General features: G+C 39.6%; 1 protein-coding gene across 2 annotated transcripts; it reads right to left on the reverse strand.

Annotated features, from left to right (window-relative positions):
- Positions 1–1,647: 1,647 nt before the first annotated feature.
- On the reverse strand, positions 1,648–20,925 carry LOC114388461 (phosphoenolpyruvate carboxylase 4-like). Of its 2 annotated transcripts, none has more exons than XM_028348970.1 (20): positions 20,554–20,925; positions 19,392–19,555; positions 19,063–19,177; positions 18,734–18,811; positions 18,544–18,612; positions 18,290–18,368; positions 17,922–17,998; positions 17,744–17,839; positions 16,808–16,946; positions 15,712–15,849; positions 15,293–15,357; positions 14,953–15,219; positions 13,835–13,960; positions 13,661–13,762; positions 13,443–13,589; positions 4,265–4,363; positions 3,998–4,086; positions 3,625–3,751; positions 3,330–3,536; positions 1,648–2,809 (listed from the first exon to the last, which is right to left on the reverse strand). In XM_028348970.1, the coding sequence occupies exons 1-20, from the start codon at positions 20,707–20,709 to the stop codon at positions 1,985–1,987; spliced, it is 3,165 nt and encodes a 1,054-aa protein (XP_028204771.1). In that variant the 5' UTR covers positions 20,710–20,925; the 3' UTR covers positions 1,648–1,984. The 2 variants fall into 2 exon arrangements, with proteins under 2 accessions (XP_028204771.1, XP_028204764.1); XM_028348963.1 differs by having other exon boundaries at positions 15,712–15,852; positions 20,554–20,923.
- Between the last annotated feature and the right edge of the window lie 262 nt (positions 20,926–21,187).

Raw genomic sequence — 21,187 nt, forward strand, 5'->3', positions numbered from 1 at the left:
ATCAATCTACATACGAATTATTTCAAATACACATATAAACAAATAATTTTTATTTACAAATTTACATACTAACATATTTATAATTAAAAAGAATTAAAACTTTAAACAATTTTTACAAATTTAAAAATCTATATAAACCATACGGATCAACTGATCTGTATGTTGAAATTAAACATACGGATAACATGATCCGTATAACATATGCGGATCATGTAATCCGTATCTTTAAATTAAACATACAAATCAACTCACTCAATAGGAAACCAGCAACAGCAACCCGCATACCTGACGTACCTCCAACGAACCAACCACCGCAACAATCACTATCGGCCGATAACACTTTCACCTCCACCCAAGCGACACCTCACTCAACGGGAAAAACCAACAAAGCAGAAAGCAAAGCACACGCAAATGACACAAATAGTAAAACCAACTTAATAAGGGAAGAAAAAGACACATGGATAATTCTGAAATTATCAAAAATTGCTGGTGCACAAGCAATAATGCTAGTGCACCTAGCATCACCCTTGTTCACTCTAATTTCCACAGTCAAAGAAGCCCAACGAAAAGAAGGAAAGAACATACATAAAGAAAAAAAAATCAGTTAGTTTGGATTAGGAGCAAAATAGAGAGAAAAAAATAAAAATATATAAAATAGGGAACATAGAAATATAAAATAAAAAAATATAGTCTAAATAGATAAAAATGAAAATGAAAAGTGAAAAAGAACCCATTTGTTTGCGTGAATGAGTAGGAAAAAAAAGCGAAAACAAATTAAAATATTTTTTATAGTAATTGGAAAAATAACGTTTACTCAATCATTGTTTCCTTATTATTTTCTTAAAAAACTGTTATAAAAATATTTAATTTTTAACGAATTAAAACAAAAAAACATTCACAAATCCTCTCCTTTCGTCCCTTTTGAAGAGGGATTTACTTTATGGTGGGGCCACTGGTTTTTGCAATTTCTCCATCCTATATCTACTCTAACCAAATACATAGAAACCACACCATCCTTCTCATTTCCTTCCCTTCCAAAGCACCGATCCCAACAAGGTTATGGACAATGTTACATAGCTAAATAGTCAATTATAATATCAATGACCAAAGATAAATGAAATCTGTTAAATGCAGAAACAAGGATAAATAAAGTTTGAAACGTATTTAGACGTGGGAAAGCACATACAGGTGTCAATTTTAATGTTTTGAGGAGTAAAGCCTGTAGGTGGATAGGCTCACTAGTACATTAAGCCCAAAATCATGCCAAAGAACAATTTGATGGATGCAGAATCATTTTTCAAGTAGTGATGATAAGTGTTGGTAAAATCTAAGGTTGAGAGGGACACAGATCATAGACATAATAAGCCAAGGGCAGAGAAAATAAGGTTTAGAAGGTAACATAAATTGGTAAAAGATATAGAAAATGTACATGATGCTCTTATTTATACTAACTATTGAACACTAACAAGTAATTAACCATAAGTCCAAAACAAACTCAGTGATTACCGAACTCTAACAAAATTGAACTCTCAAAATTTTATTTTATTTTTTACAGAAATTGAACTCTCCTACTAAGAAGTAATGGAATATGATGCAAATGAGAAATTCAATCAACTGCAGAAATTAGATTAGGAATACCTGGAATATGCTTTCTTAACTCTTAATTAATAAATGGCCTTGGAGCAATTTACATTTACATTATGTGATTGTCCACACAAATTCACATTTATCGACTCAAATTTAAAAAATAAGAAAATAAGAATAGTTAGTCAATAGTCATTTAGTCAGACTATATTCATCATGTTTTGAAACTATATTCATCTTGTCTATGTATAAAACAAAACATTTGACTAAGACTTTTGGCTACATTTATCTTTCATTAGAATATACCTAAATCCTAGAAACGGTCAGAAAATAACATGGGAAAGTGGAAGGGAAACATGTTAACATAAATAAGTGAAAATTGTATGTAGTTGTTGAGAACTTAACCAGTGTTCCTCATCCCAGCAGCAATACCATTTATGGTGATAAGCAAGGCATCTCTGGCTTTAAGATTGTCATCATCACATCTTAGCCTCTTGAGTATCTCTACTTGCAACATATTCATGGGGTTCAGAAAGGGAAGTCTACTCTCAATCAGCTTCCTTAAGCTTCTATTATTCTGTTGAGGTTTCTCCTGCCCACTAACCGCTAGAACAAACTTGCCAGTTGAGATGAGTTCATTCCTCAGTTGCTTTCCAAGTTCTTGTCTCTTTTGTGAGACAAGAACTTCATCATAGTGCTTAGCAATAGGAATATCTGCTTTTCCCAAAACCATCTCAATCAAGTCTATTGTGCTTTGAAAGAAAGGCCACTCTCTGTACATGGCCTTTAGCTCTTCAGTTTGTCCTTTCTCACAAGCATCTTTCAAGCCTGCTCCAACTCCAAGCCAGGCTGGAAGAACAAACCTGGTTTGAGTCCATGCAAACACCCAAGGAATGGCACGGAGGTGTCCAATTCCTGTTGAGCTCTTTCGCCTTGTGGGGCGGCTGCCGATGTTGAGAAAACCAAGCTCTGATTGAGGTGTGGCTTCCTGGAAGTATGACAGGAACTCTGGATTTTCATACACTACATTGCGGTAACATTGGCAGCTGATCTTTGAAATGTCTTCCATAAGATTGCGCCATTTTTCTTCACGTGGCGGTTGAGGTGGACGAAGGGTAGCAAGTAGCACAGCTGTTGTGTATATCTCTAGCTGTCTGACAGCTGTCTGTGGCAAGCCAAACTTGGCCTGCACCATCTCTCCTTGCTCAGTTGAACGAAGGGTTCCCTACAATGTATCATGTAACATATAAGTATCATTGGTTTCAGAACATTGCTTGTAATTCTGCTTTCAAATGTCAATGCAAATAGCAACTTAAAAAACTGGAGACTAAATGGAAACATGGTCTAAAATATAGTTCATAGTTAAACACCTTATAATTTGACTTTCAAGTGATAATAAATTTCATAGGCTCTTCTAGGCTCAACAATTGTTTGGCTTAACTAATATTCAAAACAATTTCATGGTCCATGACTCTCAAAAAGTCAACAACTTTTACAACACGAACAAGAGACCAAGAATGCAAGACAAGTTCCTATGTTACATCACCTCTTTGTAACAATGAGAAAGGTGCACATTCAGTTAGCTAAAACCTCATGAGTGTAATGCTGGATTATAGAAATGTGTCAAATAATAACAAAACTATAAATTAATACTTTCTGACAACCTGAGTTATTAAAAAGGAAAATAGGACTTAAATTCAGACTAGTAGTGTAGGTAATAATTAAGGTTAAGATGCAAAACCCACCATGACAGAGCCGGGTGGTTGAGACTGAATAGCCATATATGTTGGGCCACCACCGCGGCCAATACTACCTCCACGGCCATGGAAGAGAGTAACCTTAATATCATACTCATTGCATGCAGCCACAACATCCTCCTGAGCTTTGTAAAGTTCCCAAGCAGCAGTGAAGCGCCCGGCATCTTTACCAGAATCAGAATATCCAACCATAACCTGCATATAAATTTATAATACCACTACATGAATTCGCATCACAGCAACAATACAACATAAATGAAATGAATAGGTAATTAAAAAGTACCTCTTGATGCCCATTATGGTTTTTAATGATGTGTTGGCGGTACCAATCTATTGACAAAAGCTTTCTGATAACTGAACCAGCTCCTCTCAGGTCCTTCACAGTTTCAAATAGAGGAACCACCCGCAGCCTATGTTGGACACGTGTTATTATAATTCAAACACCCTTGACAATTTACAGGTAAAATTTTTCATCTCAAGACCCTTGTTAGATTAAGTACAAAATATTATAGCTAAGTTTCATGCGAGTGATGTAAACCAAGGTTTTAAATTGCAGTCACAGTTGTGATTTTGTTACAGAACAGATGCAGCTAATATAGCCACTGTTGTGGACTGTTTTTCAAAACCAATTGTAAACATTTCACTTCCATACTTACGTTCCACCAGGACATGCTCTTCCTAACTCCCCGCTAACAGCAAGTCGCGCATCCTTCTGCAAAAGCTCTACTGCAAGGACATCACTAGCCTGATAATCAGGTGCAAACAAAAAATGGCAACAAAAAGATATTAGACAACTAAATTTATCAACATCAGATGCAAAGAATACAGAAAAAATTATTATTTTTTCATGCAAAGTGTTTCAATAATTTAATTATACAAATTTTGTTGCAATAATTTGTAAGAATAATAGTAGTTAATCATACATTTGAGGCCATAGAGATCACATAGGCACCAAATGAATCACTCCCTAGCTCAGCAGCAGTTCGGAACGTATCCAAGACTTCTCTAACATCTGGAGCAACCTACAAAGAATAGATTAAGATGCCTATCAAAAACAGAAACTCAGGATCATAGAATGGAGAAAAATCAAATTGTATGCATGTTGTGAAGGTGAAAAGGGAAATGACCGGAAAAAAAGATTAAAGAAATGCAGGAACGATAAAGTAGCTGGAAGAAAGGTAGAAACTTTCATTGATATCCATTCCTACTGTATTACACTTATTTACATAGAAACTGAGCACCTATTGATGCTTTCTTAGTGCACGATGCAATAACTGAATCCTAACAATCTGTTACAACAAATTCAGTTGCAGGGATGGTAGTGGGTTCGTGGAAGAGTAGTGGAATGCGTGGGTGCTATTATGCCTTGGTGCTACTTGATTCCCACGTGACTAATTGTAGTCATCCAGGTATGTTGGTCTTCTGGTACACCTCTTTGGTCTGCTGGTGTGTGGTGGGTTGGTGTTGCTAACATCTCCTTCCCCTGGGAGAATAACCTTGTCCACAAGGTTATAAGATTCATGCAATGCATCATAGCTTTCCCAAGTGGTATCTTCCGGAGCCAAACCGGACCATTGGACCAAAACCAGCTTGGTTGGGGGTGAGACAGAATTGTCCCACTTCCAGTCCAACACAGATAGCGGTTCAACAACTGGATGATGGTCCACATTTGTAGGTGGTAAATGGGCTGGCTGAGAAGCAAGTGGGCCCTGGTGCAGTTTTAACAAGGAAACATGGAACACGGATGAATTCGTGAGGATGCCGGTAATGCGAGACGATAAGCAACTGGGCCAATACATTCTTCAACCTGAAATAGACCGTAATAACGTTTGGAGAGCTTGGTATAAGTTGGGGCGAGTTAAGTTTGATGGTAAGGGCGAAGTCTGAGATACACCCAATTGCCAACCTTGAACTGAACTTCATGGCAATGAGTGTTTGCCACCACTTTCATAGCCGTTTGAGTCTTAAGGAGGCGACGTTGTAGTGTCGCATGAATGGCGGCTCTGGTGGAAACAAGGTATCTGAAGCCTCAACTGGGGGCGAACCTTGCAAGTAGTGTGGAATGGATGACAGAGGTTTGCCATAGATGACCACAAAAGGGGAAAAACCTGTCCCAGAGGGTGGTGCGCCGTACTCATGCACCCTATTTAGGACCTTTGTTTGGCCGTCCATCTAAGAGGGACTGTCATGGACGTATGAACGAAGATACTGTTCAAGCAACATATTCAGGACCTTTGTTTGGCCGTCCGTCTGAGGGTGGTACACCATACTCATGCGGAGCTTTGTACCACTCAATCTGAACAATTCGTGCCAAAACATGTTGACAAATATGGGATCCCTTTCAGACACCAAGCTCTAGGGAAACCCATAAGCTTACACACAATATCCAAAAAGAGAAGGGCTGTTCGGTAAGCCGTGTAATTAGGTGGAAGGGTGCCAAAATGAACACCTTTAGGAAACCTATCAACCACAATCAGAATAGTTGATACCCCATTGGATAAAGGTAGGCCCGTGATGAAATCGAGAGATAGATCTTTCCAAACTGAAGATGGTGTTGGTAAAGGCTGGAGCAGGCCTGCGGGTTTCTGGGTTTCATATTTCATTTGTTGGCAGACTAGGAAGTGGGAGACATACCGGCGAACATCGGCGCGCATGTTAGGCCACACAAAGTTCTAGTGTAGGTGATTCAATGTCTTAGCCACACCCATGTGGCCACCTAAAGGAGTGGTATGGAACTCCTCCAACAGCAATGTGGTAAAGATAGAGTTTGCCGGAAGCCAGATTTTGCCCTTATGAAAAATAAGATCCCGTTGAATGGAAAACTTAGGGTGAGAGGCTGGGTTTGATTGAATCTGGTGCAGCAAATCAACATATTGAGTGTTACCACAAAAGGAATTATGAAGATCCTCAAGAAAAGCAAAATTTGGAAGAGACAACGATCATAGTTATGAGTTGGGAGATGCCAAAATTCTGGAGAATGCGTCGGTGACGATATTGCTAGAGTTGGACTCGTATTTGATTGTGTAGTCATACCCCAACAATTTGGACAAGTATGTCTGCTGCTCCGGGGTTTGGATGACCTGTGACATCAAGTCCTTTATGCTTCGATGGTCCGTGAGTTTTCAATAAATTGAGAGAAAAATAGAGAGAAAACAAAGAAGACAAAGGAGGAGAACAAAGCTGATTCTATTGATCTGAAAAGTTAGTTAGAGGTAGTTACAATCTAGGTATTTACAGACCTCTATACAACAGAACTAACTATAACTAACTCTAACAAAAAACTAACTAACTGATCCTATTGAGGTGCAATTAGAAAAACCCTTGTACTCCCTGAATTACTTACTAACACGAAATGGATGCTGTTAGCAAAAGCTAACAGCCCTTACAATAGATATTCATTACAGAATGGGTGTTGTTAGCTAAGGCTAACAGCCCTTACAGACAAAATACAAAACTGTTTTCACAGTTGTACATTGACATATACTAATACTCTCCTCAAACTTAAGGGGGAGAGTTTTCATTGGAAACACTCTTCACATTGAGTTTGTCTCTTAGAGCCTCAAATCTTGATGCAGACAAGGGTTTAGTTAGAAGATTAGCCCACTGATCTAGAGCTGGAATATGAACAATTGAGAGCTACTTGGCCAAAATCTTGTCTCACAAAAAACACATCAATCTCCATGTGTTTTGTTCAACTGTGAAAAATTGGATTGTGAGCAATAGAAACAACACGCTGATTATCACAAAAAATTACTGATGTAGTGAAAGAAACTTGTAACTTTGTAAGCAGAGTATAAATCCAAGTCAATTCAGTGAAAGTTTGAGCAATGTTGCGATATTCTGCTTCAGTACTAGACCTGGTAGTATAGACCAGAATGTCATCGAAGAACATAGCGACGAACTTCTGGAGAAAGGGTTGCAAAGTGTCATTCGTTGTGGCCTGAAAAGTGGACAGTGCATTGCAGGGTGTCATTCATTGTGGCCTGAAAAGTGGAATTGGCCTGTAAAAGATAATCATACCTTATAGATAATGTGTGGGCTGATAGATAAATTAATTCTTGCCTGCTGATAATATATTAGAATATATTTAGATATGAGTAGCTTAGAGATAACCTGTCTATTGGGGAGTCCAACTGCTAAGGGTCGGGCATCCGTGCTCCTTGAGTAGGGGTGTTGTCAACCCTCTTTTGAATAGCTCGCCATCGAGGATGGTGCAATAGTTGGCCTTTCGTTTGAGGAGTTGGGTTTCGTCCTCATTTGGCGGTAGGACCCCCCAAATTAGGAAGTTTTTATAGGGGGTCATCCAATTTGGTTCCTCTTCTTCTCTAGCCATAATTTACTCAGCATCTATGGTGGGAGTTAGAAGCGTCTCCTGGATGATGGTCTTGAGGTGTCTGACCTTCTTGATGTTGGCCAGCTTGGAGAGTAGGTCCCCTCAGGTGTTGCTTTCCCTGGGGATGCAATACATTTCGAAACACTCGAAACTATCGATGAGAGACTTTGGCAGTACTGTTTCCTTGGTTTGGTATGTGTTGACAACCTATCCTTGGACAAGTTGTGAGTCTGTGTAGCATTGTAGCCACTTGGCCCCAACTTCTCTTGCTAACTTTAGACCTACAATGGGCACCTCATACTCTACCTGGTTGTTTAAGGCTCTGAAGTTGAGCTTGAGCGCTTGCTCTAAAGTGATATAGTCAGGGCCTTCGAGGATGATCCCTACCCCGCTTTCTTTTACATTGGACACACCGTCAACATAAAGGGTCCACTAGTCTGGGGTGGTTTTGTCATTTCCGATGAATTTTGTCAGAAAGTCAACCATGAATTGTGTCTTCATGGGACCACGTGGTTCGTACTAGATGTCAAACTCTAAAATTTCGACGGACCAGGCCACCATTCTTCCTGTGAGTTCAGGCTTTCTCAAAACCTGCTTGATGGGGTAGTTCATCTTGACTACCACTTGATGACTCTGGAAGTAGGGCCCAAGTCGTTAGGCCGAGGTGATGAGTGTTAACGCCACCTTTTCGATCATTTGGTAACGCTTCTCAGCATCATGGAGCATGCGACTGGTGAAGTAAATAGGGAGCTCATTCTTCCCTTTCTCTTGTACGAGGACTGAGTTGATGGCTTCGTTGGCTATTGAGAGATATAGGAGCACCAGTGCTCCTAGCACGGGTCAACTCAAAACTGGCGGTGTGGCTATGGTTTTCTTGAAAGTCAGAAAGGCTTGTTCGCAAGTCTCGTCCCATGAAAAGGGCTCAGTTTTCTTGAGCAGTTTGTAGAATGGCTTCGCTTTTTCGGCTTCGTTTTGGGAGGAACCTGAACAAGGATGCTAGCCTACCGTTGAGCTTCTGAACTTCTTGTATGTTGGTTAGGCTGTGCATCTCCAGTATGGCAATGCATTTGTCGGAGTTTGCTTCAATCCACCGATGTGTGATCATGAAGCTGAGGAACTTGTCACCGCCTACCCTGAAATTACATTTTACAGGATTGAGGCGCATGTCGTATATGCATAGTTCCCCGTAGACTTCTTCAAGTCCGTCACATGTTGGCGTATGCTTTGAGACTTAACAACCATGTCGTCCACATATACCTCAACATTTCATCTGATCTGTTGTTTGAAGACTCGATCCATCAGCCGCTAGTATGTCACATCTACGTTTTTGAGGCCGAAAGGCATGACTATGTAGCAAAAGTTAGCATCTTCAATGATGAATGTCATTTTCTCCTCGTCTAGAGGATGCATTTCGATCTAGTTGTATCCAGAGTAGGCGTCTAGGAAGCTTAGCACTTGGAACCCGGCCGTTCTATCGACTCCTATCGATGTTGGATAGAGGGTATGCGTCTTTGGGGCACGCCCTATTCAGATCAATATAGTCAGTGTACATGCGCCATTTGCCGTTGGCCTTTTTGACTATGACGACATTGGCGAGCCAGGTAGAGAACCTGACCTCTCTAATGAAGTTTGCACAGAGTAGCTTGTCGATTTCTTATTTGACGACTTTACACCACTATTCTCCCATCTTCCTTTTCTTTTATGATACTGGTTTGGTCTAGTGGAAGATAACAAGTTTGTGGCAGATTATGCTAGGGTGGATTCCCGGCATGTAAGATGGCTGACAAAGAGATCAACGTTTTTGTGTAACACATCAGCGAGGCACCTGTGTTCGTGACCAGATATTCGTACCTAGCCGAGTGCGCTGCCTCGGTTTAGGATTGAGTTGCAGCTAGACAAGCTCTTCAATGGGTTTCAGGCCTCTGTTGGAGGTGTCATCTCGCGGATCTATGTCAAATTCACCGCCCAGGCTGGCATGGTAGACGGTCAGGGCTCAGACTTGAGCTACGTCCACTGTCATGACCTGTGTGCATTCAGCCGCTGCGGGTGAGGTATGGTAGGCTTCCGAATAGGAGGATATGGTACTACCTTTAGGCTCTCTGTTGAAGGTGGTCATTAGTTCATGTAACCTCGGGTCTCGACTCTCTCGCTTGCAAAGCCGAGGAGTGGACTGGCGTGAGGGTAGACAATGTCAGGTGAAACCTTGAGTCTCTAAAAGGTTTTCCAATACAAGATGTTAGCGGAACTACCCTGGACGAAAAAGACCCTGGACACCATGAAATTCGTTATGATGATGGAGACAATCACAGGGTTTTCTTGGTTGACGGGATTGATGCCCCTGAAGTCCCTGTCCGTAAAGGGTAAAGGTGATAGGAGGGAGACTTTGTTGTAGGGGGTGTCGACAAAATTAATGTTGATGTCCCGGATGACATGTACGTGCCACTTTTGAGACTGGCCGGACTGTCCGCCATAGGAAAAGCCGCCAGCAATGGTATTAATTACACCTCTGATGTGTTGGGCAGGTTCATGTTCTGGTGGAGGTGGCCGCTTGTGTCACTGTGGCTTTTGTCTCTGTCTGCCTCAATCTTCCGCTCTTCTCCAGTCTGTTTCCTGGTTCCTGTGTTGTTCCTCTAGATGTCCTTCGAGCCTTGCTCCTACCTGGTGGTTGTTTGGTCTCTTAACAAACTGGGCTAAGTACCCAACCTGTATAAGTTCTTCGATCTTGTCCTTTAGGACCCAACAGTCTTTGGTGTTGTGTCCAATACCTCGGAGATACCTGTAGTACTTAGTTGTGTTTAAACCCGGCCTCGGAGGTTTCGTCTGGGGTAGTCAGATGGGTACCTCCAGGTCAAAGGCTTCCTCGAGAATCGTGGTACGATTGGCCATCAAGGGTGTGTAATGCTCATACCTGGGTCTTATGGAGAGAGGCAGACGCTTGTCTGGCTTGTGCCTCTTGTCCGACTTGTGCAAGTCAGCCATGGTGCTTGCTTTGCGCTTGCCGTGGTTATGTCTGGCTTGACGGACTTCATTTCAGAATTTAGACATTTCTTCATTCCCCTTGGCTCATTCGCACAGCTCGTCCATGCTCCCGGGTGGTTTATCTACGAACTTGCTAGGGCGTAGTGTGAGGAGCATAGAATGCAATGCTACCACGGGGTTGAGATTTTGGATCTGGATGGCTGTTCACCCAAATCTATCCATGAACTTTCTAAGGGATTCATCGTCTACTTGTCATAGACTAGCCAAGGCGACTGAGGTCATGCGGTGAGACCTGCTAGTGGCGTACTGCGCACTAAGTCGTTCGACGACGATGTTGAAGCTGTCTATGGACCTTGGTGGGAGTCCATCATACGAGATCAATGTTGTTCCCTTGAGGGATGTAGGGAAGACACAACATAGAATCACGTCATCGTTAGTGTAGAGGTTCACCTGTGTCAGGAAGGCGTCTAAATGCTCATCTGAATCTGTTTTCCCATCGTACCGCTCGAGGTTGAGTGGTTTCCACCCCAAGGATATGTCTGCGTCCATAATGCGGTCGACAAAAGGATGCCGATGGACAGTCCGTGCTGCTGGATGGTGCGTGCGGGAGAGACTCAGATCGTGTGCGGTGTTGCTTGAGCGTTGGGGATGTGATTCCCCTTGGGTGCATTCAGGCAAGGTGGGGGCGGATTGCTTGTCGCTCTAAGGATGTCTGATGCGAGCCTCTAGCTAGTCATGGTCAGCCATTAGCTTTGTCAACACTCTTCCTTGTGACATCGCTCCATCTCCGCAATGAAGTTTTGGAGTTGCTGTAGAGTGTCATAGTTGCCGAACGAGGATGGGAGTCTATGAGGGGATCTTGCGTTTGAGGGTAGACCAAGTGCTAACCATGAATGGATGTGAGAGGATTGATGAGAGGCCACAGGGTATGTTTTATCGCGGCCCCATGGTAAGCGCCAAATGTTCTTACCAAAATCTGAAACCGTGACATGTCAGGGTTGACGCGGTGAATGTTGGGTCCCAGACCTTGCACGTCAACATTGGAAGGAGGGCCTTTGACAAGATAGGGGACCTACAAAACAAAGGACTCCAATGTGGAGCCCGGTTACTAAGGGCTAGGCGTCCGTGCTCCTATAGCAGGACTGACAAGGAGGGTGGACACGTCTCTGAGTGTCACGTAGGATGCCACGTAGATTTTATAGGTCCTGGACGGTACAACCACCATCAACCAGAATCACGACCTGCCTCTAACCTGTCGGAAGCATGGCTGATCCCCACCTCTGTCTACGGTAGCCTATCCGCCCAACCATCCACCACCACCCATATCTGCACCTACCCACAAATTCCTTCCCTTTTGTTTCACCACCTACCTTCTTCTTATGAAGACCCAGCTCAATCCCAAGGGATTGATTTTGCAAGTACTCAGAACCGCTTGCTAGGCTTGTGCGATACCATGGAAACTCTTGATCCACCATCTCCCTCCTCACACCCGAAACTGGAAACAAATATTCATGTAGAAGTCGCAGATTCTAGCGGTGAAGCGCATGTTGATGAAGGTGATGACTCCCTACGGGGTGTCCTTTTGCCCGAACCACACTCCTCCATCACGATTGCACCCACCACCACCACCACCAAAACCATAGAGAGCTCTGACTTGCCTCTTGAGAGCATTAACAACATCCATAGTGGTAACCGTCTTCCTCCTAGTGTGCTCGGTGTAAGTAACAGCATCGCGAATAACGTTCCCGAGAAAGTAACAACGTCGCGAATAACGTTCCCGAGAAAGTTCTTAAGGACTCTGCGGGTTTTTTCTTAGAAAAGGCCACTGATTCTCTTGATGCCGCCTCTGCGAGCCAAACGGTGAATCCTGAGTTTCCTAATGCCCTGCATGTTGTCGCTCAACACCATTCTGTGCCCCTTGGGTCCTCCCTTCCATGACCATCATATTCGCCGCCATCACCCCCACCACCATATCCACCGCCACCGTTGTTGTATCCACCGAAGCCACCACCCTCCATCACCACCATGGCAGGCACCAGTCTGCGCTTCGTTGACTATGGTATTCAGCCGTCAAGATCCTAGCCCTGCATTCCGCCGTTCACAACTCTCACTCCCTACTCTGCAGCGCAGGTTACCACCCAGTCCTCTCACCTTTCACGTTGTTGATAACCCTCGAGGGTTATCAATGTCAGGGCCCAAACCAGCCCACAAACAATGCAACTTCACTCACGTATTTTCTAACTCCACCCCTGTTTCAGTTTTGTTTTTTTTTTTTTTATTGCCCAACCTTGAGTACAAGGTTGGTTTTCCAACTGTGGGTAATGGATAGCAATACCAGCAGCACCTACCTAGCCCAAAAGGAATATGTCGAGACCCACCTACCTGAATGACTATAGCACTTAACACTAGGAGTAGGCTATAACAGAATTTGTTAGAGATGATTCAGTAAAGAGGAATTCTTTATGATTTCCCTTTTCCCTCTACCAGACAACTTTTAAACTTATGGAGGTCACCTTGTCCTCGAAATCAAGGTTCCCTGTCCTCTGCTCCTAACAATGTATTATGTCAAAAACTTTAGAAACTCCCATGAAATCAAAAATATAAACTCTCAAACTTCAATCAGTAAACTCTCGAACTTCAATCAATAATATTGAAAAATGAAAAGAGAATAGCTCAAAAAAATTTAAATATCAACTTCTTTCCCTTTCCAAAAATATAAGTTTTACCATCCTACTGGATATAGAGCTTGTAAAGCTTTGCTATAACATTCTAATGTATAACAATCTCACCTCTATACTGGGAGGAACCAGTGGTCTCTTCCCTTTCAACTCTCTAGTTAAGAAGTCCAGTTTCTTTTCTTCATCCCATTCACTGTACGTACCCATATCCAAATACCTCGTAATTGCATCAATTGTTTCAGCATGTCTGCCGGATTCCTGTCACACTGCTAGTTTCAGGCCACAACTGATTATCCAAACAATAATGAACAAAAAACTTTGAAACATACCTGACGCAAGTCAAGCTTCATTAACACCATGCCAAAAGTAGCAACTCTTCGAATCAGATCAGCTAGTCGACCATCAGCTAGCACCCCAGATCCACATAATTGCTGGAGAAATGTAGAGCTAAATGAAAATTCTGCACAATATTAGAGGGTAAAAGGGTAGAAAAGAAAGAATACCAAAGATTCATAACAAAGGAGAAGAGGTTCTAAAAGCTGATCTGTTGTTTCATAATAATCCATAGGATCATGTTCAGATGGACCATCCTCGATAAGAAGCTCCAACCGTCTACGAGTTCTCTGAAGCTAAACACATGGAACGAAAGATGCATGCAGTTACTATCTTAGACTAGATTGACAAATTAATATTACCGGTTATTAAGACAATATATAAAATCTGCATATTCAATAAAAATGTAGATGTGATTTAATCTTAATGGCACCTCAGGATACAAATCCTCCATAGACAATATTCAAATCAAAACTAGCAAAATATATTTTTCATACTATACATATCATAACGTATATTTGGTTCTATCTATATAATCATCTTCACTGTGAAAGCCATGGAACAAAGCAAATGGATTGATCTCAAGATTAGTACATTTAACAGTCTTTGACCAAAAAGCAATATGATTTCATCATATCCAGGAACGTTCCTAATAACGCATATAAATTAATGATCCATGTGTCTGCTATCTGTCATTCTACACAAAGACATTGCAATTGAATTTCAAATCCGTAATGCCAAGACTCAAGTTCAAAAGTCCTTCACTCTTTATCTAGAAATAATACAGAAAATATCAATATATGCTGAAATCAATCTTGTAGAGCTTTATTTGCCACAATGTTTTCTACAATAATATCAATCCTTAGTGGTTCTGCTGACTTAATTTCATAACCACATGTCTTTCTCCCTAAAGGAAAAATCAAGCCAACAACATAAATAAAGAGAAGATTAAAAAAAAAAAACAATGGTTTTAGATTGTCCATTTAATGGGAAAATGTTTCGGACTCCCTATCTTTCCAAATTATTTGCCGTGCAACTTCACTTCTAAACCAAAATGTGGTTTCTACCAACCCAAACAAACAAACAAAAAGTTATGCAATATCATTTATTTCATTTGCAAACTACAGTCTACACAGGACACATTTAGTACATGCCTGCCAGGTTATAAAACCAATAACTCCTAAGACATAAGCAACATAGTTTTGTACAAAATACAACAGCAGAAACTGAACAAATGTGTCCATGCAACCAATTTTGAAGTATTGCCGAAGTAAACCAGAAGTAATACCTTATCTTTTATATATCCAAGGACAACTCTATAAGGAGCAATTCCAGGAACCTGAGGGACCTTTGGCTCCAAAAGCCTCTTAAAACTGGTCCTTCCTATTTGGGATTCTGCAAACAGTTTCCTCTGAGCAACAAGTTGACTAGAGTTGAAGGAAGGCGAGCGTGTCATTGAAACTAATGAAGAACTGGAATTTGGTGAAATTGGTATTGACGAACGGACATTTTGACTGCCACCATTGCTCTCAGTTGAACTTGAAGTCTCACCACCCTATCAGTGAATATATGTACACGTATTATCTGGGATTCAATGGCAAATTAGGAAATCTACCGAATTGATCTACCTTGTGATTGGGTTGCTTGTGATCAGCTCCTGGCACGTGTCTGGGATACTCAGATCCACCCTCTTCTACATGAAATGTAACATTCAAACCAGAACTTCATACTAATAGATAATAAGTTAATAACATATTTGATTGGGTCAAGAATTTATATATGTCGGCATATGAATAAAATTGCACTTTATTCCTCATGCATAATTGCATGAAAAGTTATTCTAAAGATTGGAAGGATTCCAATTCATTTATTCATGCAATCAGCAATGGGCATCATTCCTTAATTAAAAATTGTTAAAGATCATTAAAGTTAGAAGCCACTTGACAAGTAAATATTTTTTCGGTTCTAGAAGAAAAGAACATGCTGTTTAAAAATAGGATATGCAAACAAAAAACCAGACAGCAATTTTTTGCAAAATTATACGTACCAGGCCGAGCACAAGAGGGTAAATGAGCTCCAGCTGGAAGTTTAGTTGGAAGTGGTGAAGCTTGTTGATTAGGATGTTTTGATTGACTTCTACTCATAGATCCATTCCAGTGCTCATGGTGATCCTCCTCATCATTACCTTCTGAAGAGAAAGAAGTGATCATCAAGTCTTAAAAGTGGATTGAAATAGTATCAAAGATATTTTTGAGGATATAACAGTGACAGGGCGTAGTCTAGAAGAACAATTCATATAGAAAAATCTTCAGCTAATCATGTAAAGACATTGTGAGTGCATAAATAGAACAATAAATGGATGACCATTTCACTTGCAGTGTATCATCGAATACTATATCGTACCTATATTAGTCTGACTCACACAAACGTTTAAAATACTTTCTAGTATCTACAAACTATTTTCATGCTGGAAGAAAACTTTCCATTTGAAAAAGAAGATTTTGTTGCCTCATTATATGAAACCTTTGGCAAAAACATTCCTAGGAAACATATAAAAAAGGCCTCAAAGCTTTTATCACACATATGCAACTATAGTCAATGTCATATCATTCAATTGGAAAAGATTTGACAGAGTGGATTGGAGGTAAATGTTGACATGTTGATGTCTACGGAAACAAGAGAAAAGTAAAAGAGCAAAACACAGGCATATTTTGATAAGTTTGAGTTATTAGTATGGCCACAAAAGAGATACGCCAGGATAATTTTTAAAGGAATTTCCAAGCCAAGAGGACAATGCCTTGATGCACCAAAGAAGTAATGCATAAAAGAAGACCAAAGAGGGATTAAACGAATGACCAAAGCCTCAAGGATAAATAGATAGAACATAATATCATCATTCAAAATATTACATGTTAATATTAAGGGTTTCAAAAGGACAATCAAATTCACATGATAATTTAACACAATAAAGAAAAAAAAATAAAAAACTATACTATCTTTAAGTGGTTCAATTTGCCTGTGCACATGAACTAGTGTTACCTTGACAAACAGTATCCAGAGGTCACATGATATAAAACAAAGATGACTGCTATGCCCATTAGCATTTGGAAGATATCAACAAACACAAAAATAAACAGACAAACCTTTTAGAATTTCATGTGCCAGTTCTGACAACTTATCACTGCACTGGTTCATGGATAGCTCAAATCTTAGGCCATCCACTTCCCGAATGTAGAGGTCAATCGCCATCCATCTTGACAGAAGTGAAACATCTTTTGTGACCTGAACAACAAAACAAAAACCAATTACACAATCAGATTTGAATAACAGGGTCAAATCAAACGCAAATATTCTTCAAGAAAATCCCACTCCTAGGTAAGAAAAAAAATTTCTTGTAATTTATTCGTAATGTTTGAATTACAGGCTACAAACTTCAGTAATTGAAACAGCAAAGCAAATCCTTCAACTATAGTAACATCAACACCAACCACAATCAAGCTTTATCCCACACCTGATGAAGTCAAACATGGATCAATTACTATCAGAAACCAATTTTTCTTTAAAAGCCATTTTTCTGTCCATGTCTAAAGAACAATAACAACAATAGTGATGTTAGCTACATGGATGACACGATGTCACTGGGTTCGGTTAAAAACCAAATTCTCGGGCTATTCATGTCTAAAAAACATTCAATGTAATTTTACATTGGCTATCTACTGCCCAAAATTACCCACCTCTTTTATCCCAGCTTGAGACAATATAAAATTTGACTAAAAAGTACAATATTGGAAAAGTTCCAAGAAGATTATTCAAACAAATATTTTGCATGTTAAAAGCTCATTTATTTTTGTCTGCAGTTTTCCCAGTTCAATCATCATTAAACTTGCACTTTCCAAAATGACAGGCAGAAATACTGGACATCTTCCGGTTGTCAATAATATAATGATATTACAGAGTCAACTATGCTTCCACTACTAGAAAACTTCTCACATGTTGAAAAAGAATCATGTAGTTATTTGAGAAAATGAAATCACATAGTAAAAGTACAGGCAGCATGAATGGATATTTGAAGATGCTACCTTTGCTGTCACATTTGGGTTTCCATCTCTATCACCTCCCATCCAAGATCCAAATTTTATTGGAGTGCAAGTCAATGGAAGTGGTTTTCCTGTGTGCTGCAAGGAAAGATAAATTGCACTGAAAATCTTAAACAGAAAGAATGTACAAGTTAATTGACATAAATTAAAGATGAAAAACCTTCTTTAAAGCGCTGCTAACTCGACGTAAATAATGAGGAACAGCTTTCCAGAGTGACTGCTCCACAATATTCAATCCTGGGAGAATTGAAAAATAAATAAACCAAGGGATTCTTCCACTTCTTTTTTTAACAGTGAATCAAATCATGCAAGAGATGACATAAATTTTCAAGGATTGTCTCTCTTAAAAGATTGAGTTATTATGTGTTCATGCAGGTGCCTTTTTGGGATAACAAAGACAAAAACTCTTGAACACTTGGTCAAAAAAGGCCATAGACCATTCTTGAGGAACAACTAAAAAACCTATAGCTAAGGGGAAAGTGTTCATAAAAGGTTTTATATCTCACATAAAATACTCAAACAGCTTACCCGCCCTAGCTTCATCTACTGGTGTGGGTTTTGAACGCCTAAGTTCATCTGTCTGCCATATTGAAGTTATCTCTCTCACCTACCAAAGCCAATATGATTGATGAGAATAGAAATAAAGTGTGTTAGAAAAAGGAAATCCACTACCCATTTCACATTTAAAGATAATCTACTACACTGAAAAACTAGTGGATTTTTTACTTTTGGGGTACAAACAGCGGTGGTTAAGCAGAATGGAAATAGTTCAAGAATGGTACCAGATCTTCAATCAACATATCTCGATCTTCAGGGCTAAGATCAGGTCGATCATTATAATCCAAAAGATGCTGCTTGAAGGTGGAAAAGTAGTTAGAGACAACACACTTCCATAATATTTGAGAGATGATATCATAAAGTTAAAGGTTCAACCCTCAAGTAATTTAATATATTCAGAAAAAAACAACTCACAGCAATTTTAAGGTGTTTGTATTGCAAGGTACGACGGTTAATTTGAGTGGGATGAGCAGTGAGAACAATTTCAACCTCCTGTGGCAACATAAATGAAATTGGATTTTGAATGACAAAAGCAATAAAAACCAGATTCTGTTAAAATCCCTGGCACTAAGCACATAATGTTTCACTAAATTAATAACAAAATAATTGTCAAGAAAGCAAATAATTACATACTTTATTCTCAGCTTGCAGAGTGCATAGACAACGAAAGATCATATACTTATTTTCATCTATATGTCTCAGACTATGCAGATTAACAAGAAATGAGGAACAAAACCACAGACCTGCTTGAACACTGTGTTATAAAGCTCATCTGGAGAAACCCCATCTTGCAACAGGTTGTTAAAGATATCATCACAAGATTTTGCAGCAAGAACCATATTTCCTCCTTTACGAACCCTGCACAAACATAACTTGTTCAAGACAATCATACTGGGGTAATCATAGATTAAAGAAGTATAGTGTTCCCTCAATGTTGTTATTAGTCTAAGGTTCGGCTTATTTTGGAGAGATTGCGGCTTAATTTTGCACAGAGCTCAGACAAATAAAGACAAGACAAATTATCAACTAATGGAATAAAAAGACAACAATAGTTGGAGACAAGAATGTATACCTATGGTGGGTTTCAGCTATACCCATCAAAGTAAGATGATGGCTAAAGGCACGAGCAAGGGGCAAAGCTTCTTCCAGCGTCATCTTGGATAACTCTGAAGCCAATTGCTTCTCTAGCATCTCAGCCAAGTCCTCCATTCCCGCTTGTCTCATATTACAAGCACTCTAAATACCAAAACAAACTCTTAAGGAATTTTCAACTCCCAGCGATAAAGATTGTTACACTGTTAACCAATTACCAACGAAATCACACATGAATAAAGGTCAATTTTTCAATTATATGGCAATTCATGATTGGATGACACGCTACATTTCTTGTTAGCACTGTTGCTTGTTAGGAAAAAAAAGAGTAAACCATCATTTGAGTCTGTTACATTAGTTCTTACATATAGTCCCTAGCTAAAAGCTAAAACTAAGGAAATTTTAAATAAGTTCCTGAAAATACAATCTGTCTATCACATTAGTCCAAAAATATAAGAAAATTGTGAATTAATGATAATATAAATAAATGTTTAGGGACCAAAATGGCAATAAGTAGTTATGTTTAAGGACTTAATGAATTCTAGAGACTTATTAGAAATTTCTTTAATTTCAAGGATGAATTTATGTGACAATGCATTACACTTTCAGGAACCAAAATGATGATTCACTAAAGGCAAAAACTGTAACTGATACAAAGCAATTGAATTTCCAAACTGAACATGGAATATTGAAGATTCCATTCGTAAACCCAAAAACTAACTAAAAAAGCAATTAAATTTCCAGCATAAGAGGTTTAGCTCCGTCATTATTTGAGTCTTTGCATAAAACAAGAACCCCACATGCATGCATCATGAAAGTCTAAATGCATTACGCATGTCATGTTTCAACCTTCGCCCATTTTCTCCACAACCGAACAAAACCAAAGACTAATTGATAAAACAGTGATGAAATCACAACGACAAGAACAAAGATAACAAGAAAAAAGAAATTAGAACCCCATCACCGAAAATTCACAAAATCAAGTTAAAATCATTAACAGCATACTCCAATCATTCTAGGAAAAGGTAAAGAAGCAAAACCCATTAAAGAAAACACCAAAAAAAAAAAAAAGTGGGGTATTGATTAAAAACCCAAAAACAATTATTTTAAGTGAAAAGAAAAAAGAAAAGAAAAATGAGAACCTGTGAAAGGACTCGAATTTTTTCGAGCTTGTCAACGAAGGTGGAGCCAGCCTCCCTCTGGAGAATGTCGTTGAGAAGGTTCCCTAGCAATTTACAGTCATCTTCGAAGCCCTGGAAGGAGATTTCCTCCGCTATGTCGTCAGTGATGTCCGTCATTGTAATGTTCCCACACACACAACAAAAAACTTAACACACACAAAAAAAAAACGAATACAGAAGAAGAAGAAAGAGAGTGAGAGAGAGAGGGTTAATGTGTGTGTGGTTGAAGGAGTGAGTAGAGGAGAAAGTGGTGGCATATAATAAGGTGGCAAACAATAACTAACTGGCGCGGAGGAAGGGACCGTTGTGAAATTGTGACTTTTCCTTTCCATGAAAAATTTACTTGGTCAATTCTATTTGGTTTTTGTCTAGCGCGGAGGAAGGGACCGTTGTGAAATTGTGACGTTTTACTTCCATCCACTTTATAGATTAATACATAAATTAACACTTCTTTTTTCCAATGTTTTAGGATCATATTATTATTATAATATTAATTTAAACTAAGTATTAAGTCTATACTTTAATATGCTTAAAATTCGAATGCAGGAAAAGTATTTATTTATGGTGTAACTTAGTCAACTGAGCACTGAATTGT

The sequence above is a fragment of the Glycine soja genome, chromosome 2 (assembly GCF_004193775.1).
Source record: "Glycine soja cultivar W05 chromosome 2, ASM419377v2, whole genome shotgun sequence".
NCBI classification, from domain to species: Eukaryota; Viridiplantae; Streptophyta; class Magnoliopsida; order Fabales; family Fabaceae; genus Glycine; species Glycine soja.